The sequence below is a fragment of the Danio rerio genome, chromosome 24 (assembly GCF_049306965.1).
Source record: "Danio rerio strain Tuebingen ecotype United States chromosome 24, GRCz12tu, whole genome shotgun sequence".
Lineage (NCBI taxonomy): Eukaryota > Metazoa > Chordata > Actinopteri > Cypriniformes > Danionidae > Danio > Danio rerio.
Window position 1 is genome coordinate 32,314,177 of NC_133199.1, and position 27,552 is coordinate 32,341,728.

Genomic DNA, 27,552 nt, shown 5'->3' on the forward strand with positions numbered 1-27,552 from the left:
CTTTCCATTTCATCCTAGGGTGTGTTCACACTTGTAGTTCAGTTTTCTTTGTGGTTCTGGTTTGCTTAGCTTCCATGCTGCCATTTTTAAGACGAAACCTACAGTCGCAAAACAAAACAAGCAGCCTTTATGGAGTATATTTTGAGACAGAACGTCTAAAACAATGCTGTGTTTTCTGCTAAACGAGGTCATTGTGTGTGTCTATATGATATGGCATCAGTTCGCAATTGATCAAGAGCTTATAAAGGAGTCAAAACAGCAGTCGTATTAAATTTTAACTGAACCAAATCCGCCAAATGTGAACACATCCCTTAGTTAAAATGAAATCAAACTTCTACAACAAACAATCACTGCTCGGTTACATTTTTAAGAGGCATTTTTCTTCAAAGATGCAGTGAAATTGGATAAACCGTATTGCAAATAGAAATCACAGGTTGATGACAAAAAACCTCTCCTCGCACATAAGCAGGCGCATCTAGATTCTAGATTGTAATAGAGCTCTCAGCTTCTCCTGACCTGAGGGAAAGCGAGACATTAGGAGTGGATGGACTAGTTCCGCTCCAGCAGTGGCAGTTTTTATGCTGGTTCATCCACGAGCAGCTTCAAACGGTGCAGAAACAGGGAGAAGCTCAACTCCACACCCTGTTCTCTTACACTGCTAGATCTTTAGCAGCTAAAGTAAAATGATCTTACAGTGTGAGTCCTCAAAACTTGCTTTAACATATTCTGATAGTCCTGCACCACCTGACAAAGGGGGCAGAAATATAGTACATTATTAAATAGCGAACGCTTAATTTGTACCGCTACACATCACTCCAGAGAGCTGTGTTGATAGATAAAGTCACTCCCGATACGGATTCTTGGATCGAAGGTTGACTGGAATGAAAATAAGACTGTGAGGGGATGGAGTACACTTTGTGTTATACTATGGAGTCGTTAGCCAATAAAATACTGAAATATACATTCCACAGATTTCCAGTGGACAAAAAATATCAACAAATAGAAAAATAAAAAACAAAAACGTTTATGTTATATACTGAACCATGTACTGTACTTTTATCCATCACAGGCTGTTTTTCTATTCACGTTAAATATTCAGTTTATTCTGTTTATTTAAGTCTGGTGCATCATATGAAATTGAATTGAATTTATGAAACAGAATTGGAAGAAGTGAACTTAAATTCTGTGTAAGTGTTAAAGGGCACCCTTTTTACCCCTTTTTCAAGATTTAAGATAGTTATTTTGTGTCTCCAGAAAATGTCTGTAAAGTTTCAGCTCAAAACACCCATCAGGTCATTTATTTTAGCTTTCATAATATTAGAATTTTCTGCTTTCAACACAATGTAGCTGTTTTTGTAACCTGCGCCCTTGTTGCTAGTTCTCCCCGCCCACTATTCCCACGTGCCTGTCAGAGTGTGCCTCAATTTCCGACTCGACAGCATCAGATAAACAGCACAGTAACAAATAACAAATCTCACATAACGTTTGTGATACTACTACAGTAAGAAATTTCCCAATGATTATTTGATGTATTTGTTGTGGAGTAAATTCAAGTCTTTTTGCAACGATGAGTCACACACAATGTCATCAAAATTAACTTGATTTAACGTCCACAAACCGGGATTAAAGCGTTTCCTTCTATAATTGTTCTGACATGCGGCTGTGGTGATAAAGACAGTAAATTCACTGTAATTCATTTCAAACGTGCATCATAAACTTGTAAAACTATTTCTTGATCACATTTGATGATGACTGATGATCACAGGGAGCTGAACAGATCTTTTAATCCCAGTGGCTTTGCGCAGGCTGTGTTTATGCACGTTACTACAGAGAAATGTTAATACGCGACTGTCAATCAATTCAGTGGGCGGGGAAACCACACTTCTACGTCATGTTGCGGTGGGCCAAAAAATGGGAGGGATTTGGATTCTATTTCAACATCAGGAAACTTAAAAAAAAGACTTATTGTCTCTATATCACCCCAATATGACTGTGGACTCACTAAACTTACACACCTTTCTGTCCAAACAGCTTCAAAAAATATGATTTTCATCATAGGTGCCCTTTAAGTCTAAGTTTTATATAAGAAACCAATGAACCCACCAATTATCCCACAAACCCAACAATTTAATAGAATAGAATAAAGTAGAATACCCAGGTCTTAACTGATTTAGTTTCAAATCAAAGTTTTTTTATGATTTAACTTTTAGCTAGTTTGTTTACACTTTAACAAAGAATCTTTTAAATCCTTATGGGAAAAAATGTCTTGGCTCTGCTGAAAATGTTAGCAGACACTATTACCCTCAATTTTAAATTAGTGAATTCCCCTTCCTGTCATTCCAATTCAATTTCATGTGGGACATGGCTAATTCAATTCAAATTCACACCAATGAACTGAAAAGATGCCAAATCTAAAATTTCAATTTTAGTCTTTGCATTGTATTAAACATTCAATTTTGGGCTCATAAATGAAAAGTGGGTACAACTGAAAGTACAAGACGTGGAACAATTTCTGCACAGTCTTTGTTTGGTCTCATTGATCTCCCTGGAAAAAAATTTACACCAGCGACTTTAATGAACATCTAAGAGCTGAAAAAATACTTCAGGACAAGCTGGTGTCTCAGTATCTTCCTGTGAAAGAGAAAATCAACCCTCTCATTGGAACATACGGCGGAAGAAGCGGTATAGCCCTAGATGGGTCTCTCAGGGATGGAAGCAGACGGATCGTATTTCTTTGGTTGTGGGAGCATCCAAAAATCTACAGCTCACAAGGGGTCTGCAGTCTACTAAGCCAAAAAGATAACATTGGGGAGGGAAAACCGATACACCTGGGCCATGTATTACATAGTCTGCTGTGTACAGAGTCTTTTCAAAGCCCTACATACCTATCATTCCAATCTGAATGAACTTCTGCTTCCAGCTGCCACCTGCCTGTTTCATCTTCATATATCTCCACACACACACACCTGGTTGAGCTTTCCACGCTCCCCACCAGAACTCAACCAAGTCTAGCTTTCTCAACATGAACTATTTACAAACTCACAACTACACGTACAAGGACGTTACACATACATTGGAAACACTATTTTGATGGTCCATTTGAGTTTTAGTAGACTGTGTACTTAATATCTGTTGATACTGCTGCTAAACAAACATTTAATTGACTGTAAGAAACTTTGCAAGTGCATGTCAACTTACACTAACTGTCTACTTATAATCTAATGAGAATTAGTTGCAATGAAACTTACATTCAACAAACGGACCATCAAAATAAAGTGTAACACATACATTTTGCCCTCAAGAAATGGAATTAAACATTGAAACTTCTTTAACCAGTCAAACCAGAAAAATATATATGTACAAAAAAGTGGGGGGAAAAATGCACGTGAATATAAAATATTCAAAAGGAAAGCCTACAGAAGTCAAACTTCCAGTCTTTACATTCAAGATGGGCTAATCAGGTTAAAAGAATTTGTGACCCATTCTGGCCCATGGCCTCATGATAGCTGGCTTCAGTCTGGTTGTCGGCATGTTCTTTACGTTTCCTAGTAAGACAAAGAATAAATCAAAGAGGACATTTTAAATGAGGAATGCTTGACATCTGTTGGTTTGAGGGAAGATCTCAAGAGGTCCATCCAGTAAGGGACAGAAATAAACAAAAAAAAAAGAAAAGAAAACACAGCCAATCATCACAAAAAAAAGTTGGGTGACTGAGTTTAAAATTCCATCATGCAGTAAAATGTATCTGAAGAGTCTTTTTCTCCACACATGCAGATAGTGGAGAAGTTATTTACATTCACGCCGGCAAACCTTTTTGTTTTCCTCTCGCCTTTTTTTTTTCTTTTTAAGGATTCATGCTACAAAATGCCAAAAACCTGATATCAAAATGTCAAAAAGCACAATCTTAAGTTTTAAAAATCTTTTTGTACTTGTTTTGCACATAAAAAAAAACAAACTTTGAAGATAAAAAGTTTTTTTTTTGTATTTTTGCATCCATATGAAGAATGTGAGCATTTGTGCACGTGTTTTGTGTGTCGATCTCTGTGCGAGTGCAACTGTACATGGCAGTGACGAGCATCACAGTCAAAAGTGTGGCAGCGCTCCTGCGAGTCCTCATTCTGTATTCTTTTTCTTTGCGTTTCTTCACTCCAGAGAGGGTGATAGAGCATGAGCACCGCTGCTCCCGCGGCTGGAGGGCCATCGGATCAGCGGCGGCCTTTGAAGGGCACTGGAGCCGAGCTTAGCGGGGCAGTGCAGCGCTGAAAGATGCTTTGATAAGCTGAAGAGGAGAGACAGGCAGAGAAAGTGAAATAGATTGGCATGGAGACCGCAGAGGCTGTCACTTCTGAGCAAAAAAGGCTCCGATGGTCACTCCTGCCAAGCCCAGCGCCGCCAAGCCGAGCACTTTTGTTAGGTATGAAAACGGGTGGAACACAGAGTCTCTCTGCTGACCGTACATCTCCACGAAGGCATCCTGAAAGAGAAACAGAAGGGTATTAGGAGCAGACAATTAGAAATCACATTATTGCACTAGTGAAAATGAGCAAAGCATGGATAATAAATGCCAAATAAATCAAATTAAATGTTTGTTTGTTTGTGGAATGACCACCAAACTTGCAGCAAATTTCCTATGTATGTATCTATTTTATACCCTTTGCTTGCCCCTGCGGTCTATGGTGCATGAAACTGCTAAATGAATTAAGGTAAAATGGGTTGTTATTACAGTCTTACAGCATCTTTGATTAGATTTGATTTGCCTCAACATTACTGTGATAATTCTCACAAATATTTAAATAATTATATATAAATAAAGTATTTTTTTAAATAAAGTATGGTTCTATGATTTAGCCTATTTATGTTTGCATAGACACTCAAATGTAAAATACTGGTGTACTGACAGCATCTAATTATACAGTATTTAGTTATACAGTTACTCATTTTCTTTTATCTGCATTGTTACAGATTGAGCGGATAAGGGTCATATTTTCACACATTAACAAATTAAATCCTCCTCTGTACCTAACAAAAGGGTGTATGCAGCAACACATTGGCATTTAAATTGCTTTGGGTATGGCTTGTGACATCTTTGTAATTGTACACTGCCTGACAAAAGTCTTGTAAAGGATCCCAGTTTTAAGAGCAACAAATAATAACTTGACTTCTAGTTGATCATTTGGAAAAGTGGCAGAAAGTAGATTTTTTTCGATGAATCATCTGTTCATCTGCATTCAATTCATCAGAAATACTGCAGAAGACTTACTGGAACCCACATAGACCCAAGATTCTCGGACAAATTAGTCAAGTTTGGCTGAAGGAAAAATCATGGTTTGGGGTAACATTCAGTGTTGAGGCATGTGAGAGATCTGCAGAGTGGATGGCAACAACAACAGCCTGAGGTATCAAGACATTTGTGCTGCTCATTACATTGCAAATCACAGGAGAGCGCAAATTCTTCAGCAGGATAGCGCTCCTTCTCATACTTCAGCCTTCACATCAAAGTTCCTGAAAGCAAAGAAGATCAAGGTGCTCCAGGATTGGCCAGCCCAGTCACCAGACATGAGCATTATTGAGCATGTCTGGGATAAGATGAAGAAGGAGGCAAAGAATCTTGATGAACTCTGGGAGTCCTGCAAGATAGCTTTCTTTGCCATTTCAGATGACTTTATTAATACCTTTTTTGAGTCATTGCAGGGATGTAGTCGTCCAAGCTCATGGGAGTCATACACAATATTGATTCTTTATTAACTGCACCATGACTTTATATTCTATACTGGACATTATTTCTGTTAAATTACAAAGGTTTTGTTCAAGCATAAAGTCAGACCTTCCTGTCCTAATTAAATTAACTACAAATCAGGGCATGATCATAATTTATTTTGGTAAAATAAGCATAATCTAGAGGTCTTTGTTTTTCATATAAGCCCATTCTGATACCAAATGATCAACTAGAAGTCAAGTTATTATTTGTTGATCCTAAAATTTGGATAGGCTCAAGACTTTTGTCAGGTAGTGTACTGTAGGTGTTGCTTTTCTTTATACTGTAGATATTTTTCAGATGCATCTTTAGGTTCAGATATATAGTAAGGGTAAAATGTAAAGTAAAGTACCAAAATATAAAGATAACTAATTGCTAAAATAGCAGTTTGTATTTTGGGGCTGCGCTGTGATTCTTAAAGAGACTGCTATAATAAGCTTTTAAAGGATTCTTGTCTAACAATGCGAGATATTTCAGGTATATAAACCACTATCTTCCTAGTACTGGATTGCAGCTGGAAGGGCATCTGCTGCTAAAACATATGCTGGAATAGTTGGCGGTTCATACCCCTGTGGCGACCTCTGTTAAATAAAGGAACTATGCCGAAGTAAAATTAGTGAACGAATGAATAAATAAATGACTATCAAACTTAAAGACATTGATCTTCTGTAAATAATGGCAAACATGCACAATTCTCAGGAACAATTCTCTTAAACAAGACACACAGTCATTTATTAACAAAAAACCATTTGAGAAACCAACATATATATTTCAGGTCAAATATGCACACAAAATGATTTCCAAGAATTGAAATGTGGATATTAATACACACTTCAATCAAATCATTGGATTATCAATTACCAAATGAATCATTATTTAAAGCCCTAATTCTGCCAAAAGACGAAAAGGCAACAAGCAGGCAAATCTATGTCACACATTTAACACCGTCTGATAGAAAGGTCTGTAATGTGTAGTGTATCTAATTGCCATGTATAGGGAAATTAGGCATTTCGCTAGGGTGTCTGAAACGACTGCATCCCTCCTCTTCAACAGACACTCCACATCTGTGTATACAAATTCCTCCGGGACGCCGTCCAGCCCGGAGAGAGAAACACGTCGAGCGAAAGAGGGGGCAAGCACAAAGAAGACAGCTCAAATCCACAACATTGAGCCCACTCACAGAGGAAGAGGAGGAGGAAATAGGGAAATAAAGGAAGAAGAGTGTATAAACCAGAGTCTCTATGCCAGGACTTCCACTGTCTCATCACTCCTACGCACAGACGCCGTTTCCTTCTCCACTAAAGTAAAACATCTTTCATGCATCTGTATAACCAAATCCTACAATCTGCATTTGGCATGATGAAACGACAGAGTTCTTGTTTACACGTCCATTTATAAAAAAATAATTAGGTTGTTTCCCCAGAGCTGGCGGTGTAAATGAATAGTATGGGACAGTCCCTTTCGAAATTAACTTCCAGGAGAATTCACAGCCGTAGGTCACGGACACGACAAAACATTGCTGATGCAATCAAATGATACCATCGATTTGTCTCGATCTTCAGGCTGTTGGTGAAGCAGCGTGAGGGATTGGCCCCCTGCGTAAACAAGAAGGTGTTTGTGAACGTGTGAATGTGTCTTTGCATTTACGTGAATGCGGTGTGAGTGTGCCTCGACTGGTGTTTTTGGGTTTAATCAAAGACCCCCAGCAGGATCCACCAAGGTGCAGGGTTTTTGGGAGGAATGTGAATATCAGAATCGATAGTCAATGGCTGACTCTCAAAAAAACAAAAACAACTAAAACATTGATAGTGTTTACTGCACTACTGTTCACTGATTCCACTGAATCCATGTTTGGAAACATACAGTGTGGTCTGATTCATGAACAAATGACTCTTATGAGGTGGTTCATTTTATTTAAGTCAAACATATTTACGTGAACTGATTTGCACTCAGATTTTATTAAAATACTAAACAAATGACTTTTTGTGTGCTACAGTTCCTTTTAATGAATCAAACATGTAGAGTTGAACAGTATAGTCTGATTCCTGAAGCATGTCCTGAAGTTAAACAATGATTTTTAATGCATTTTATTGATTATTGGATAATGTGGCTGATTTATTGAACCACAATTTAGATTTTTAGGAAAGCATACTTAAAATTAACCATGAATCTTACAGTATATGTAGACATAAAATCATTATGGTGGCTTGAGAAAGCCAATATACTGTTATACAACATATTCTTCCATCTTCTTTTTCTTAGACTATTTTAAGAACGCATCACCTCCTACAACGTTCATACTACAACCACCAAACTAACTCCAAACTAATCTCACTCGAGTTGCTATTACCAATCTGCCAACCACCGATCCCGTTTCAACTAACTAGCCACAGCCTAGCAACCACTTACAGCACCATAGCAACTGTCCCATAGACTTCTATTGCAAAAAAAACTGCCATTGACTTTACACTGGACATACTAAAAACACACCAAAATCATACCAGCAATATACTAATCTACAGAAACATACTAATGACAATTATTCTAGAAACATACTAACGACAATCATTGTAGAAACATACAAACAACAATCATTCTAGAAACATACTAACGACAATCATTGTAGAAACATACAAACAACAATCATTCTAGAAACATACTAACGACAATCATTATAGCAACATGCTAATTTATACTAAAAGCATACTAGCAAACAGGCTAGTTCATACTAAATTTATGCTAACAACATGCTAGTTTATACTAGAAACATGCTAGCAACCTGCTAATTCATATTAGAACCATGCTAATAATATGCTAATTGGTGTTAGAAACATACTAGCAACATGCTAATTCATGCTAGAACCATGCTAAAATATGTTAGCAAACACTCAGAACAAACTAGCAACCACCTTGCAACTAACGTGCCTACGTAAACATGCAAACTAAAATATATATGTAGTTCTGACTGTTTTAAACTTCGTAAACTATTTCAATTATTTAAACTTTTAAGCTTCAAACTTTCAGACGAGGCTTTCTCAAGCTACCATAAAGTTTGCGAGCTTTTCTAGTTGTAGTTACTGACTTTTAAAAAAATGTATAATGTTAACACATTTCTTGTTAAATAGCTTTAATTTACAGTTATGGACAACTGAGAAATATTAAAAATGCCTTTAGACACCTAAAAATAGGTCTATAATCAGTTTTTGAATTTGTTATACAGTATATCTGTCCTTCTGAAAACAGAAATAATAAAAATTGAATGTCAATTTTGAAACGCTTCCTAAAATCTTTAAGATACATAACTGAGGTATCAGAATCCTTAAGAGGAATATCCTTTAGCATCCTTTAGATCTACATCCTAAAACACAAGCAAGCATCTGTGTGTGTGTATCTGGATCTCCAGATCCCCATGCAGCACACAGTTCCCTACTTAATAAGTAAAGCTCTGGTTTTATTGTGGCTGACAGCGGTGCGTGATCATCCTGCAGGCGCTGCTTGGGTTTGGGATGGCCCAGTGAGGGGGCCGCCTTGCGCCCAACTGTTTGGATTACATTATTCTGTATTTCACGGCCAAGAGAACTTCAGTCGAAGAGAGTAAGAGAGAGAGAAAGCAATGCAATGCAGCCTATGTGAATTTCCAGCACATCATGCTGAGACACAAGAGCTACTGAATCCAGAAACATAAGATGCAACTGGCCGTGGCTTGACAGGTACACAGGAACACAGAGACACGAAGAGCAGCTTTCTCAGGTTTTTAAGATTAAAATATGCTGATGCAACATAAAGAAGTGAACTGTGTAAAAGATTATGGACTCATTATTTATTTATTAGTTTTTGGTAGTTTGACTAATGGATATTCAGTGTCTTCACAAACGAAGATGTTTTGAAAGATGTTGGAAACTTGTAACCATTGACTTCCATAGTAAAAAAAAATGCTATGGAAGTCGATAGTTACAGGTTTCCACAATTTTTCAAAACATCTTCTTTTGTGTTTAAAAGATTAAATATCTCAAACTGGTTTGAAACAAGGGTGCATGGTGGCTCTGTGGTTAGCACTGTCGCCTTATAGCAAGAAGGACGCTGGTTCGAGCCTCGGCTGGGTCAGTTGGCATTCCTGTTTGGAGTTTGCATGTTCTCCCCCCGTGTTGGCATGGGATTCCTCCCCTGCTCTGGTTTGCCCCCACAGTCCAAACACATGCACTAAAGGTGAACAGAACAAACCAAACTGACTGTTGTGTATGAGTGTGTGTATTTGCAAGATTGTATGGGTGTTTACGAGTAGGGTTACGGCTGGAAGGCATTTGTTTTGCCCAAAAACTTAATAAATAAGTGACTAAGCTGAAAGAACATGAATGAATGAATAAATGGTTTGAAACAAGGGTGAGCAAATGATGGCAGAAATTTCATTTATGGGTTAAAAAGTGTTTTAAGAGTTATGAATTATTTTACATTTTTATTCACAAATTGTTTTGTAAGTGTGATTATAGTGGAGTGTAAAACAGTATAGTTATATAACTATCGATGTTTTAAGTTTTGTTTGAATTTTCATTTAAGATTTAGTCATTTGCTTGTAATTTTAAAGGTATGCAGAAAATTTTTTTTTTAAGTAAAGGGTCAGTATTTGGTCAAAGCTGTGTAAAGATCTTCCATGTTTTTTTTTTAATTTTCTCTAGCAAAAGAATGAAAAGATATTCATAATTTAAATATCCTCTTATGAATTTGAGGATCAAATTAGCATATTTAAAAGCATCATGTTACACTAAAGACTGAAACAATGATGCTTTTAAAATATAGAAAAATGCACTTTACATTCACACCTGCCAACATTTGTCTCTAAAATTCCTGGAAACCAGGGCGGTGGGGGGATGGGGGGCAGCAGTGTGTGTTTGTCTGAATAACAGTTGAGAATCGGGTTAGTAACTATACTGTAGTGTTAGTGTTTCGAGCGGCAGCTGCCATCGGATACTATACGATATATTTGTTACAGACTGTACCAAAAAGCTGAGGGTTGTGGCGGCAGGGTGAAATAACAAAAATTTTCCGGAAGAAATAACAAAATGAGCGAGTGGTGGGAGATGGGTCTAAAATACGGGAGATTCCTGGGAAAAATGGGAGTGTTGGCAGATATGTTTACAGTGCATTAATATCATTTCAGTATTTTTAGTTTACTTTTTACAGTTGAAGTCAGAATAATTAGACTTCCTGATTTATTAGTTCCACTGTATATTTTCCCCCAATTTATGTTTAAAAAGGGAACATTTTTAAACATAAAAGTTGTAATAATTAATCTAATGACTGATTTATTTCAAATTTGCCATGATGACAGTAAATAACATCTTAATAAATATTTTTCAAGATGCTAGTAGTATTTAGTCTAAACTGCAATTAAAATGCTTAACTAGGTTAATTAGGCAAGTTAAGATAAGCACATCATGACTTTCCCCAAGTATGATGCACTTCTGGATTAACATCTACTGTATGTCGATCCTGGAACATCATTTTGGTTGGAAAATGTAATCCATACTTATTCCCCACCCCTTAACCCATCCATAACTGTAAATTATTCCCAAAATAAGAGGGAAATAATAGTTGCATAACAATAATATACAAATGTATAAAGCTAACCGTAAACCTAAACTTAACATAAACGGTAAACAAATCTCTTAATTCTGATTGGCTGATTTGAATGTTGTTTCAGGATCAACACAGATATTAATCAAGAAGCAAGTCATACTTGGTGAAATCAGGATGGCAGTTAGGGTAATTAGGCAAGTCATTGCCTAATGGTGGTTTATTCTCCAGACAGTTAAAAAATAGCTTAAGAGCTGATAATATTGACCTTAAAATGGTTTTAAATAAATAAAAAACTGCTTTTATTCTAGCTGAAATAAAACAAATAAGATTTTCTCCAGAAGAAAAAATATTATCGGAAATACTGTGAAAATTCTTTTGCACTGCTAAACATCATTTGGGAAATATTTGAAAAAGAAAAGAAAATCACAGGAGAGTAAATAATTTCGACTTCAACTGTATGTGCAAATGCATTGCAATATCTCTGCACGTCCTTTGTATACAACACAGAGCCAAACAATACAGTTCGAGGACACACCGGGAGATGAGAAAGGTAGAATCAAACTTGGGTTTGGCCCAAGCAATCAACCCTAATGCCATCTGCTCCCACACAGGAGCTCCGGCAGGTGTGCACATCCTCTAGCAACAAGCAATCTGAGCAAATCACAAATCAATCCGCGATGATCCAACAGCCCAAGCCGCCGCAAATCTCCTTTATTCCCTTCCTTCACAGAAGCAAAGTCACGCTTTCTTCCACTTTACGCCATGTAGCGAGTTAAGTATATTTAACCATGACACAAAACCCAGACTCGATGTTTGTTTGCACCACTAACAATGGCTGCCAGCCTTATTATCATGAGAAAACCTCCTCGCTATCTCTCAAGACGTTTCCGCTGTGCTCTTTCTGCATTTATCTATCTCCATCTCTCTCTTTCTGTTTCCGTCCATCTGTCTGTCTGTCTGTGCAGGTTATAAAAGCACCAGGCACTGAGCAATGAGGAAAAGCAGGGAGGGAAGGATGGAGGTGACAGATATGACTAAAAGAGGGCTGTAACAATAGCATGAAATGAGCCCACAATACATCCTAATAAGAGCCACAGGAATTAGTGCCAGTGGAGATGTCAGCCTGCACGGGACGAGGTGTCATCGCAGGCTCGTCTCACTGGCGCCGGCGTGATGAGGGCATAAACGAGGGCCCCGGCTGCCCCATCAGCACTGGAGGTGACAGGGCTGAGCCGGGAGGTGTTGACGGCCACGTGTCCACATCCCTGTTTGCTCTCGTTTTTTTTCTCCCGCATCGGTAAACATCCTCATTAGAGAAGCTTCCGCCCTGTGTTTGAACAGACTCTTGCCTGTTTGCCCAAGGCCTTTGTTAATGGCCTCCAAAAAGCATGCAGACGCGAGCAGATGAGACGTGATTATGGCTAGTAGTTGTGCACTGACTTGGTAATCGTATGATCAAAAAAAGCAGCATATGCATGAATGATGTCCAACGGCTCTTAGAGTTGTGAAATGTAGTATCTTTTTTTTCTCATCTCTATTTCTGTCTTTCCTGTAGAGTGTCAGACGCAACAGTGTCTTGGCTGAACATCTTAGTGGCCCTGAATGCCCTCAAAAAGACACAAAGTAGAGAGTACCAACGGTCTAACAGACTTTCTGTGGTTGAGGTGGTTTGGAAGAGCTTTGGCAGTTTGAGGATGGAAATTAAAAGGTTGGTTAATGAGATTAAATATGCGCACGCTGGGGTGATACTTAGTTGTCAGATCACCTTTTGAACGCTTTAAGAGTTATTCAAATTTGATTAATAATTTATTATGATGTCATTCTTAATCCATCTATTTAGGTCTGGTATAATGCGTCAGTTTCTGGGTCCAAACACTGTAAGGAGCTTGCACACCTGTTGCGCCACGCCACGTATTTTAAAGTTGTAAACATAGATTTCTATCAGGGTAAAATTATCAGTGTCTCACAGCTACGAATCAGAACAAAATTTCTTCGGAAGCGCAAGAGCGCCATCTGCAGTTTCATATGAAATAACATGCGAATATCCGAGTACGGTGTGCGTTACTTTCAACTTCCATACTTTATAAATTTATAAACTTTGTTCAGACTTAACAAATAGTACTTATATAATTTTACAGTAGGGGTGGGCGGTGTGTAGGCATGGGACGATAACCATTTTCAAGGTTTACCGCAGTTGGAAAAAGTCATGGTTTTAAAAATGACAAAATTTCCTGTACTACCGTTCCTAAGGTATGTGAAAGATTTTTATTTACATTTACAAGTCTATACAAAATTTAGCATTTTAACCAACAGTAGACCTACACATGGGTCTAATATTATTATTGTTGCTTTACCATATTTTTGAAAAATAACAATAATAATAGCCTACCCATATTAACCTTTATTTTACATCTACAGAATCGTGAGGAATTGTCATCTTGATTTTAAGCAAAAAAAATCGTGATTTTTCACTTTAGCAGCCCTATTAATAATAAATTTCAATACATAGTAGTCAATAGGTACCTACCTATACCTGTAAATAGGTAGTTATTGAAGAAAAACTCAACAAAAAAAAGTGTTAAATAATATAACCAACCTAAATACAGTTGATGTCAGAATTATTAGTCCCACTTTAAATTTTTTGTTCTTTTTTAAATATTTCCCATATGATGTTTAACAGAGCAAGGACATTTTCACAAAATATCTAGTAAAATATAATTTACTGTCATGGTGGCAAAGATCAAATTAATCAATTATTAGAAATGAGTTATTAAAACTAATATGTTTAGAAATGTGTTCTCTCCATTAAACAGAAATTGGGGAAAAAAATAAACGGGGGCTAATAGTTCTGACTTCAACTGTACTTCACAAATAGAAATGACTTTAAAAGGACACTTTATTTAATTCTTTATTTTTCATTTTTATTTGAACATTGATAATTGTAGTAGGGATGAATGATGCAGAATTTTTAAAGCTCATTTTTTTCTTTTTCTGTATATGTACTTTTGAGAAATATTTTTTATTTAAATTCCCTATGTGTGGACACATTTTTTTATCTTAATATCTAAGTTAACATACTTTCACAGGTGAAAGAAATGTGTAACCACATGTTATAATCACCAGCGATGTAACCCTTAGATCAGGGGTGTCAAGTCCTCTAGGGCCGCAGCTCTGTACAGTTTAATTCCAACCTTGCTCCAACACAATTACCTGCACGTTGCAAACAAGCCTGAAGGACTTAATTAGTTTGATTAGGTGTGTTTAATTAGGGTTGGAATTAAACTGTGCAGAGCTGCTGTCCACCAGGAACTGAGTTTGACACCTGTGCCTTAGACCGCTGGAGAACACTTCCTGTCATTCACATTAACTATATTCCCATTTCGCACTGCACTCACACACCAGTTCCAGGTCATCCCTTGATTACACACACACACACACACACACACACACACACACACACACACACACACACACACACACACACACACACACACACACACACACACACAGCTGAAGCTCGTGAATACTGATTACTTGGACTACAAATACAGCACACACACACACATACACACGACCAGCACTGAGTATTGTTTCCAGAGTGTACATTTCAAAGTGTTTACTTTGTCTTGCCTTACAGTGTTTTTGACCCTGTGTTTGTTTACTGCTAAATTTTCTTTTGCTGCCTCGACCTCTTCACTTGTGACTTCGACTATTATTTTGGTTTGCCCTTATGCTACTATTTGTCCCTGTTTTGCTTGACTAATCTTAAATAAAATGCCTTTAGACCCGCACCTATTTTGCCACCCTGAGTCACTTGTTACACCACTTAAAAACTTTTACATTTCCCTCAGTCTACATATAATTTATCCACACCCACTCATTAAAAATATCTTTGCTACTTTACTTCATGGTAGCAGTATTTACACCATCATACACCATAGACCAGGGGTATCCAAACTCGGTCCTGGAGGGCCTGTGTCCTACATATTTTAGTTCCAACCCAAATTAAACACATCTGAACCAGCTAATCAAGATCTTTCCAGGTATACTAGAAACTTCCAGGCAGGTGTGTTGGAGGAAGCTGGAGCTAAACTATTGCGGACACAGGCCCTCCAGGACCGAGTTTGGACACCCCTGCCAGAGACCTAGCCAACAGTGTGCTTTAATACTATTGAAAATCATGACCAAAATGTTTGTATCCATGCCTAGTCTCAGACTGTCATATAAAATATTACTGTCTGCAATGCAGCAAGGCTAGAGACTGTAGTGAACTCCATGGTGTTGTAAATGATTCGCTTTAATGTGTCATATGACTGAACAGTGGCCATGAATGAATAGTTTCTTAATTCAAATGAATGGTTTGGACACAGAACGTTCAATTTAACAAGCTGAAAAACAATTTCATTCAGGTTTGGAACACAAAAGCAGATATTTTAGAGACTCCTGAGGGCTTGTACACACGGAGATGCGTTTTGTTCAAATCTTACAGGCATTTTGGGAGTTTTTGTGCATGCACTGTACAGCCAATACACATATTTAGTGTAACTATGATGTCATTATGCCCCTGTCTGACAACGCTATCATGTAACATCAGCAATAATGGCAGACTATATGCAAGGTTCATGCATATGCTCTACATTTTCTTCTCTGCTTTTAGTGTATCTCTGTTACAGAATTAAAGCATGACATAGTGATCTGGCTTGCATAATGCATTGTTTTGAGTCAGTGCTTCCATATGTAATGTAATGTATTCCATGTGATCCCAGTGCCTTCATTTGGGTTTTTTGAAGCAACGTGAATGCTTTGTTAGGAAAAATGTCCTTATTTACTTTCCTTACTCCGGCATATAGTATATCAGATACGCAGTCACGATTTGTCCATGACGCATGAGTGACTGTGTTTACATTTGCACCAATAATGTGATTATTTGCAATAGGTGTAAGGGCTTCATTGAATTAAGATGTTTACCTGACACAAGCAAATCACTCCCACTTACACGCAACTTTATTTATTCTAACTCCATACTAAGAAATGTAGTTATATTTAGAGAGGAGAGTAAACTGTCACAGAGTTCATTCATGAAGTTGTGTGATGATGTCATCCCCAGCTCCAGCGTCTGTGTATTTGTGCAAGCATTTGGTGAAGAGAATGAAGCAATGATCATCGCACATTATTTTTGTTGAGCATGTAAACACGATGACCAATCAGCAGTGTTCAACAATACACTCAACTGCACGCACAATGCAAGCGGAAAATGCTGTTGTCATCATATTTTTAACATATTATATGAATATTTTATGATGAGTATGGATCAGTATTAAGCCTGTACAACTTTGCCAACCTTGATTAAGAGCGTCATGTCAGTCATTCAAAGTTAGTGTGCTGATATAAAGTGGTAATGTACTCTTAAGTACTGATGCCTTTTTTATTTAGGTTTAAGTATGCATGTAATATTATTTTGGTAAAAAAAAAAAAATAATAGACTAATTTATTAAAACCTAAAGCTAACAGAAAGATTTTATTTTATTTTTCTTAACAAATGGCTGGACGCAGCCTACATTAATCGCCCTAATATTATTCAGTCACAAGATAGCGTCAAACATTCAAGAACAGCAGAGTGACATAAGAATACATTTTAATACATAATGGCCAAGATGATTTGAATTTCCCAGTGGAGTCTGTGTTATTAGTTTAATCAGTTGTTATCAGAGATTATTACATGGCTGTCTGGAATACTCGATTCTGATTGGTCAGTTGCAACATTTCAAGGTAGGTTATCCTGAGAAAACAACCGCTAAACAACACATGCTCACTACAGAACTTTGAATCATCTTACCGTCAGTGTTTCATATCCATATACATACAACCAATTTTTAACAGTTTGGTGCCCTCTTGTGAATGAAAAATGTATAGGTTAGTGTATGCTTAATTTAGATGGTTTCATTTTTGTCAGCTTTGCATGTTTGATTGTTTGACGCCATCTTGTGACTGAGGTTAGTCTATACTTCGGCTGTTTTTGTTTCTGTCAGTTTTGCATTTAATTAAAGAATGAATAAACTATTATGGCTTAGAACAACGTTTGTGTCTAATTTTTATGTTTTGTGATAAGTAGTTGTGTAATAAGCAAGATAAAGTACATCCAGGATGATTGTTTTCTCAGAATAAAGCCCTTCAGTTGACTTTGCGATGGGCTTCCGATAAAACAGTCAGGCTATTTACTGCAACAACAAAAAAACCTTCCTAATTGTACTTTAATATTAGCAAATCATACCTTAGAATGGCATGTCTTGACATCAGCCTGGTATAAGATTCTCAGGGTATGATAACCATGGATAAAAATATAAAAAATATCACGGTTTCATGGTATCATGATATTGGGATTTCTGTTCTAAAATAGGTTATTTTCAATGTCTGGGTAAAAAAACTACTTTCCCCTCCACATTTAACCCAATATCTTTTATTTTAAGAAACATTTAAAACATTTTGGATCAATAGCTTTTGATGTGGAGGGTCCATGAGATACTGTTGCCCTAAAAAAACTAAATTAAACTGTTGTAAAAAAACAATATAAAAAATAATATACTGTATGCTACATACTAATTATTACATATACCAAAGAAATGACATGACAGAAAATTTAGGCAATTTTATAACTTTGACTTTTCCAAACCATGGTAAATCTTGAAACCTTGAAAATGCGTTATTGTCCCATGCTAAAAATCTTTATCAGCCATGTCTGATAATCTTTTACATTTGTAGATACAAGTTATTAATGTTCAATTGCGCATGGACATCATTAACGTTCATAGTTTTGAGGGACATGCTTCTTTTGTGCAAAATATGTACCGTAGATATGAGGGACAAGGCAAGCTTGCAGTTTATTGGAAACCTCTCTGCTACTGTGCTTGATGAAACAGAACAGAAGATCAGTTTGCTGTCCAGGATGGGTGTGTTGCTTTGTGATATCTTCTCACTCAACCATTACAATTAGCTAATGAACATATAAATATTTAAATTATATCAATAAAGATGAATGCAGTGGGTGCATAACGACATCATGGAGGTTATAGAGTAGACACTGGCTTTTTAACACTCTTAAAATTTAATTAATATCCAAAATATATGCACTTACGTAAATAAATTTACATTTACAGTAACAAAAATGATGTATGTAGCAGTTACTATATTAATAAACGATCAATCATTGATTAATCCTACTATCCTTTTCTTTACATTAAAAAAAATCTTAATCTGGGTGAGGATGGATGCATTTTCAGTGTCCTTTGCACATCCTGACATGCTGGTGACACTGAAGTAGACACATCTTGCATTATTAAGTGTGCCCACCTCCTATGCCAGAGAAGTCGGTTCGAATCAGTATCATGTACTGAAGCGAACAGTGCCATGGCTGTCATGATTCTTACACCCCTACAGCCTCAAAAGGCAAGAACTAGTTGCTCAGGACAAGTTCTGCATCAAGTGTGTCAGTTTCATCACATCCTCAGATTGAGCGTGAGGCCAAGAGATGAGCTAATGCATAACCAGCTGACCATCTTTACCTTCAAAAAGGAAGAGATAGAGTTACTTCTGTTTTTTTTTCAAAGAGCGTGCATTCACGTAGTGTCTCATCGCAAAGGAAGTTTTTCATGACTTCTGTAATCAGAATCTGATCTCATGAATTTTCAAATGAAGCCAAAAGCAGTCAAAGCACGGATGCTTCCTTCCTCATTCATCATTCAGAGACACGACTGTCTGTGGCCGTCATGCTGATAATGCCAGAAACCGCAGGACAACCCGGAGAATTTTCTATGGACAGCAGAATGACAACTTCAATACAATATTTCTCAATTAGATCAACTCATTTAAAACCAAATTAACCAAAATTGTAAGACTGATTCTTCTTTAACATATTCCAGCATATATTCAATTTAGAAGTTTGAGATTGTTTTAGAATTTTTCAGTGTTTTTAAAAAAAATTGACAGAGAAAGCAGTAAATACAGTAAAACAATTACAGTAAATTATATCAAGAAAAAAAGTAGATACAGTAAACAAATATTGGGTAACATTATAATAACTGCACAGTATAAATCATCTATTAAGTATTAGCAAATAGTTAATTCATTATTTGTTAAGCATTAACTCTACATTAACAGGGTTTCTGCAGATATCATAATGTCAAATTTAAGACTTTTATTTTTAAGACCATTAAGTATTAAATTTAATATTTTATACCACAATATCAAAAACACGCATACACATTAAGCGAAAGTGCTAAATCACAAAATTAGTGGTAAAATAAATGTATTCAAATTCAACATTTCTAAAGACAGGTTAGATGCACCTTAACATCTTAAGGCTGTTTTATACTTTCGCCTGGCGCCGCATCGCACACCTCATGAAACGGATGAGGCTTTTACCCTTGATTTGTTCGCCATTGAGGTGTTCTTTTAAATAAAAAGGGGCGGTCAAAAGAAACAGACAGTAAAATCAGATGAATAAACAGAGAAGTAGAAAGTTTTCTGAACTAGGTCATATCATTAACATCATTTAAGAACTATAAACTAATCATTTTTTATTAATTCATTCATTTATTAATTTTCTTGTTGGCTTAGTCCCTTTGTTATTCTGGGGTCGCCACAGCGGAATGAACCGCCAACTTATCCAGGACATTTTGTTATGCAGCGGATGCCCTTCCAGCCGCAACCCATCTCAGGGAACCATCCACACACACATGCACACTCATCCACTACGGACAATTTAGCCTACCCATTTCACTTGTACCGCATGTCTTTGGACTGTGGGGGAAACCCACGCAAATGCAGAGAGAACAAGCAAACTCCACACAGAAATGCCAACTGAGCTGAGGTTCTAACCAGCGGCCCAGCGACCTTCTTGCTGTGAGAAGACAGCACTACCTACTGCGCCACTGCGTCGCCGTTTTTATTAATTTTATAATTTATTATAATGATTATAAAGATTTTTGTAACAATTAAAAAAAAATTAATCAAACTCTGATGCATCACTTGCTTTTCTTTATATCTCTGTCAGTTCTACCTATTTAAGTTAAATATTAATGGCAACAGAACATGGAATGTTCTACAATTATATTATTTATTATGGCAAGAATAAAAGCAAAAAAAAAAAGTACACTTACTAAAAAATACAGATTTTTTTTTTTGCCACCTCAACAATTCACACATTACTGTCTAGCAAGTTCCTGTCCTCTAGTTATAAGCAGTATTAAATGAACAAAACATGTGCATTCTTATCTAAAAAGTACAATTATTGTAAAGTTTAAACATAGCTGAATAACAGAAGAGTCAAAATACAACATAAAATTGGATAAAACAACACCAATATAATAATTTAGCAATATATTATGATACAAAATTACAATGTTTAAACTGCATATTAACTTTATTTTAGATAAGGTTGCAAAGATGTATTTTTATTAGATTCAGTTTCATTTGTGTATCTCCAAATGAATAGAAATTAAGTCATTTATTTTATTTTTTTAAATTCTGTTAATAATGTAACTGAGCCTTTAATCGTAATTTATAAAGCATAATTAGTCCCCACTTTAGATTAGGTCACAAAACTGGATGAAGTTGAATTAATAAAGCATTTATTAACATACAGTAAAAATTAACTATTAATTTCCCCTAAGGCTCTGAAACAGTCTCCCATTGAACATCAGGATTTCTCCATTCTTGGATACTTTTAAATCCAACTTAAAGACTTATTTTTACTCCCTTGCCTTTAAGTGACTCATACATGTAATCTCTTATCTGTATTTTAGTATTACATATATACATATTTCCTTTCCTTAAATTTTTAATACAAGTATTATTTTCTTAAATATATTATTTCACTGTAAAGCACTTTGGATCAACTACGGTTGTATAAAATTGTGCTCTATAAATAGTTTGCCTTGCCTTACCTTTTAATATATGCCTGAATAATAAGAATGATAAATGTTCATTTGAATGATTGAATGTTCATTTGAAATGTTCATTTACTTACGCATTCTGAATGATCTTAAAAACCATCAACTACTATCAAATACCTGGTTTGTAAATGATGCAATACATACTTAATTTAGTAATGGAGAAATAATAATTAACAAAGTTAATTAAGCACATTATATACTGTAATAGAACATTTGTAGCTGTATTTATAAAGCACTTACTAATGTCTGTTAATGTACTGTAGTTGCTTAACAAATATTCAATTAACTATTTGCTAATGCTTAATAAATGATTCATAGTGTGCAGTTATTATAAAGTGTTACCCAAAAGACAAATGATAATATTTTTCCGTTTGAATACTTTTTCAGCATCAACACCTAGTCTTCAATGCTAAAACAATGCTAAATGTTGAACTTTTCAGAATTGTTTTATATATGTAGGTTATAGAAAAATAAGAGAATAAAAGAATTATAAAGACACAGCTCTTATTTGAAAAAGAATAATTTGTAATGACATTATAAAATGTCAATTTAAAGTCTAAAAGTATTTATTTAATAACAAATTCTTAAATATATAATATAAAAATATATAATAAAACATAATTAAACTTCAACTCTCAACTGAGAACATACCAAAACCTAAAATTATATAAAAAATATATTATATGACATGATCTTTTGATTGCTATGGCTATTAAAACTCAACTCTTCAGATGTAGAGACGGAACAAAGAACATTTTCTCCTTTTGTCACTCGCGCACAGGAAACGCAACAGGAATCATTCTAATTTAAATGCATATTAAACACCCACAGAGGAACTGACCCGTGAATGTGAATCAGCCATGTTTGTCAGACTTTTCAATCACAACAGCGCAGACTTAATAAATCATCAGACTAGCAAAACAAATCCTGCATAACTACAGGGATGAACCTGCCGTCTGCCACAGATGGTGAACAGACCCACAAGTCTTCATATTCATTATAAACGAGCCTCTGCTTACGAGAACAACAGCATCGTCCAACGTGTGTCTCATCCCTCTCAAACAGACTGTTGCTGTTTCGTGCTCAGTAGTATAACAGGATCAAGGAGCCAGGAGCAGCTGAAATCGCAAAGCTGAGCAGTAAGAGGAGGAAACCCTATTACTGTGAAACCTATGGAGACACAGATAAGAGACTCTCTGCCAACTCAGTCCCTTGTTAGACAAAGCGGTCAGTGCTGAAATGGCATCTGACCCTGACCAAAGCTCAAACGCTGGTGTGTGGCCATCCTCCAGAAATCAGCAGGTCAAAGCTAACAGAGCTGAGAAATGGACAACCGAGGCTCGTTGGGAATATGTGGCTGGCAAACCTGAAATATAAAGTAATGTTTTTGTAGATGTCAGTATCAGAATGTTAGTCTTCAAACATATCTATAAGCTAGTGGGGTACAAAACAATGACAAAATTCATGTTTACAAGATAACAAATCAATATAAACATGTAAAGCTTGTGGTTTGTCCCTTCTGTCCAAATGGATCAACGTTTTTTTCACGTCACCTTATACTTCAGTTTCTCATCAAAACCTGACTAATCAATTGATCTCTAGTATTTGACATGTTCCGCCCCCTCAAGACGCTTCTTATTTGATGCGCTTGAGCTCAAACCCTCTCACTGACAGAGGAGTAATGAAACAAAATGCTATTGGCTGCTTTTTTAAAAGGGGAGGAGCTACTCTGTCCCGCCCCCTATTCATTTTAAGCGTGGTTTGTACTTCTGCATGAGTGATGAGCTTTTTCTTGTTCTTCTGTGTCGAGTTTTTTCGCTGGTGTTACGTTTTTTCTGAATGCTAACTTAATGTAGAAGTAGCTCAAGCTCATTCATTTTGAGGTGGGAACCGGAGACATACAACAACTTTAATCAAAAGGTAAACACAAAACAAAACTTTTCATCTGGAGCTCCTTCATGGGACTCGACACTTGTAAACACTCGCTCCAACAGGTTTGTGTGGCTCTCGGTCCAGCCCACATTTGTCAGTGCTACCAAGCTGACCAATAACAGAGCTTATGCTACACAACGTTGTGATGTGTAGTTACATTTTTTGAAAGGTGCGCAGCAGTGTCGGCGGCGGCCACGGCGAGGGCTATGCATCCACACGCAGGCTGTGCCAGAGCATACGCGTGTACTTGAAGCATAAGTAGAAATCAGCCTTTACAGTTGAGATTGCGTCAAACATTGATTAAAAAATGCACATTTTAAAGCACTTCATGGGACCTTTAAATATCATGTCCTAGGGTGCAATTGGCTACAAATATAAGGAACTATAGGTAAACATTTCACTCATTTTCTACAAAGACAAACTGATTTTTAGGAGTAACTGTTAGATATTTAAAGACAAGCCAATTGTGAACTCTGAAGTTATTAAACATGTTGATTAAACATGTTTTTAATGAATTCAACTGGTTTTAAAAGCAACTGTTTAATAGCAGACTTAATGCAGAAAAACAACTTAACAACGTAAATATACAGAAAATTCTGAGTTGAAGTAAACAAAGTATGTGAAACGTGATCTTCAACTCCATAAACTCCCTTTCAAGGGACCTCTGGGCTGCTCATCCCAGACCAAAGTCCTATCTAAATGAATGGAGGAGTTCTGAAATCTTGAAAACTGCCTGCTGAACTTACAATTAAACCACATATTTTAAACTTTGCAACATTGTTGTTGCCTTAATTACGTTAAAAACATGTTATTTCCAGTTTGCTACTGCGCATGCACAACGATTGGGATGGGACTGTAATGAGTGAGGCGGGGCTGAGAGCCGTGAGGGCATGAGGCGGGTGGCATGAGTGCTAATCAAAGACACCCAACACTATCACCTGTCTCGAGTCTCACGGACGATCTCTGAATGTTAAAAGGTGGAGAAAGAAGAGAGAGGACCAGGCCTGGACACTTCCATGAGGAACTGCCGTCTGTTTGTTTTTTATTTATTAAAATGCTTTAAGGGGTGACAGTGGCGCAGTGGTTTGCACTGTCACATCAGAGCAAGAAGGTCGCTGGTTGAAGTCCCGGCTGGGCCAGTTGGCATTTCTGTGTGGAGTTTGCATATCCTCCCCGTGTTAGCGTGGGTTTCCTCCACAGTTCAAAGACTATAGGTACTACAGGGGAATTGAATAAACTAAATTGGCCATTGTGTATGTGTGGGTGTGAATGCAAGAGTGTATGAGTGTTTCCCAGTGATGAGTTGTGGCTGTAAAGGCATGCGTTGCGTAAAACACATGCTGGATAATTTGGCAGGTCATTCCACTGTGGCAACCCCTGATTAATAAAGGGACTAAGCTGAAAAGAAAACAAAATAAATTGATGAAAATGATTTTAAAGTTTGACAGTTCTCTGCCACCTTCCCGTTGGCAAAGTGGCCAATAACTTTCCTACAGACACCAATCTGTTTTACGAAAAGTAAAGTCTGGATGATGAAACTGGAAGGACAGGTTATTTGATGGGATGTGATGTCAGTTGCCAGGTCAAACTTAATGAGGGTACACTGTATTCCCAAAACAACAGGGGTTTCCGTAAGAAACAAACAAATCTGTTTTGACCTTTTTCTTCACATATGAGCGGACACAAGTAGTTTGAATGTTTTCTGCCGTTTATTATTCCTTGTCATTTCTCCCATAGACCCCTACCTCAAAATAATCGTGTGGCTATAGTGGCAATACTGAGCACTGCACTTTTTCCCATGCATAAAAAAGTGAGTGTCTTTGAAATCTTTGGCTTTACTCTCTTTCATGAAGCACTACTAATGATGTACTTAAATCTCCCTACACTTTCTAAGCTTTTAGTTTTATCCTTTTTTAATGATTTAATTGGTTCTATAGTGAAATATCCAGTGTCTGGTGCTAAATACTGTGATGCATTCCAAAAACAACAAAAAACTACAGTTGAAGTCAGAATTATCAGCCCCCTTTTGATTTTTATTTTCTTTTTTAAGTATTTCCCAAATGATGTTTAACAGAGCAATAAAATTTTCACAGTATGTCTGATAATATTTTTTTCTTCTGGAGAAAGGCTTTTTGTTTTATTTTGGCTAGAATAAAAGCAGTTATTAATTTTTTAAAAACTATTTTCGGGACAAAATTATTAGCCCCTTTAAGCTAATTTTTTTTCGATAATCTACAGAACAAACCATCATTATACAATAACTTGACTAATTACCTCAACCTGCCTAGTTCACCTTATTAATTAAGCCTTTAAATGTCACTTTAAGCTGTATAGAAGTGTCTTGAAAAATATCAAGTAAAATATTATCTACAGTCATCATGGCAAAGATAAAATAAATCAGGTATTAGAAATAAGTTTTTAAAACTATGATGCTTAAAAAAGTGCTTAAACAATCTTCCTTCCATTAAACAGAAATTGGGGAAAAATAAACAGGGGCGCTAATAATTCAGGGGGGCTAATAATTCTGACTTCAACTGTACAATAAAAAATGTTTAATATCAATGTAGCATTCTCACAATGTTTGTTATATGCATCACGGAAGTTCATAAATGAAATACAAATGGTTAATGCTGTATCTAGTTTGACATCAAAAGTATTTTACCCAAAGTATGCACACAGGGGAACCATCAAAGTACTCTTTTTCATAAAGTGCACAAAGACAGATGCTTGAAAGATTCATCCTTGTTGATAGTTCTAGCCTATAAATGAGCGATAAAAACGTCTTTGTACTTGTTGATAAAACAACATTTGCTGAAGCAACTCTGCCATTTTAGCTTGTTTCCACATGTTTTGAGATCTTTTGTCAAGTGCAATACCGTAGCTGAGCTACCAAGCAAGCACACCACATGAAAAAAGCCATGCATATGGAGATGAATAAGCGATGAAAACATTAAGATTTTTTCATTTACAAAACATGCACTTGAATACAATTAGTTTGCGGTCGTAACATATTAGTGAGCACAGAATTAAGCGTTTACTTTACAATAATATAACCTGCTATTAAACGTAATTTGTGTGCCTCTGTTGTTCATTTAATCTGTAAAAGGTATGTACAGTACAAGCACGTTTATAAGCAAGCAGAAATATAGAGAGACTGGCATTAATGTGAAGCAAAAAAAGCGAGATTGCACCTTGACCTTGAAATCTGATGCATCCAAAAAAGGGTAAAGCTCTCCATTAAACTGACATTGCACTGAAAGAGACAAGGCTATGTCTCCAGGCTCTAGGCCTCCTATATTTAACAGCATTATTCATGCCCCCCCTCTTTCAAGCATCTTTCTCCCTCTCTCTAGTTTACATATTCTCTCTCCACCAGATATTCGCTATCGAATTATTTCATATACTGTGCCTGAGGCGGGTTTCATCATTCACTTTTTAAATCCTATCTAGTTAAATCTAATGCAACCAAAAAGAGAATATTGATTTTTTTGTTTTTTATTTATTATTTGATAGAACAATAGTAAAGTAAACACAGCCAGTCGAGTATTAAAAAAAAACTTTTACTGATAAATCTATGATTGTCAGTATGAAATATAGATAAGTTTGGTCATTTGAAAGAAAATGCTTTGCAATAACAATGCAATATAAAATGTTTAGAATTTGTTCACCCAAAACTGAAATTTATGTCAGTATTTTCACAACCTCATGTTTATTTCAAACCTGTATAACTTCATTTCTTCTATGGAATACAAAAGAGATTCTCAAAAGATGTAAGGGTTCATTGTGATGACTGGTGCAAGGCTAAGAGCTGTGGGAGCAAAGGAAAACCAGTGGTGTAAGTTTTAATGAGTGTCACCCATGCGCCAACTTAGAGTTGAGTCCTGTGGAGGAGCTCCAGAACGATGAAAAGAGTGAAAAAAAAAAATAGGAGAGGGACAGGCACGGTTTTTGTCTTTCTTATCCCTCAACAATGAATTTTATTTTATACTGGTGTCAAAACTTGGGAATGAGGCACACATGAAGCCTCACCACTGAGAGATATTAAAAGGTAAGCTCATTGAGCAAAGTAATTGAGGCAGTTGGGGTTGATGAAGTGTTGGATTGGGGATAGGTGGTCATGTAGCAATTGTAGCCATCCAGGCCATCATCCACTGAGGGGCAGCCAAGGCCACCACCATGCACCGCCAGTAAAGAAATTTCAGCTGGTGTAGAACTGAGTTGGTGTATTTGGAGAACTGGAAATATTGGAGTATTAAATAATAATACTCCAATATTTGGAGAACTGGATGGGGCAACCATTACTGCATCTAAAATGGTGAAAAGCCTTGGAGTAACAATTGA

General features: G+C 36.5%; 1 protein-coding gene across 1 annotated transcript in view; it reads right to left on the reverse strand.

Moving 5' to 3' along the window:
* Positions 1-3,956: 3,956 nt before the first annotated feature.
* bcl2a (BCL2 apoptosis regulator a) overlaps positions 3,957-27,552 on the reverse strand; it is a 91,465-nt gene continuing 67,869 nt past the window's right edge. The window contains 1 exon segment of the mRNA NM_001030253.2: positions 3,957-4,474. Coding sequence (NP_001025424.1) covers positions 4,340-4,474 — 135 coding nt within the window. The 3' untranslated portion in view covers positions 3,957-4,339.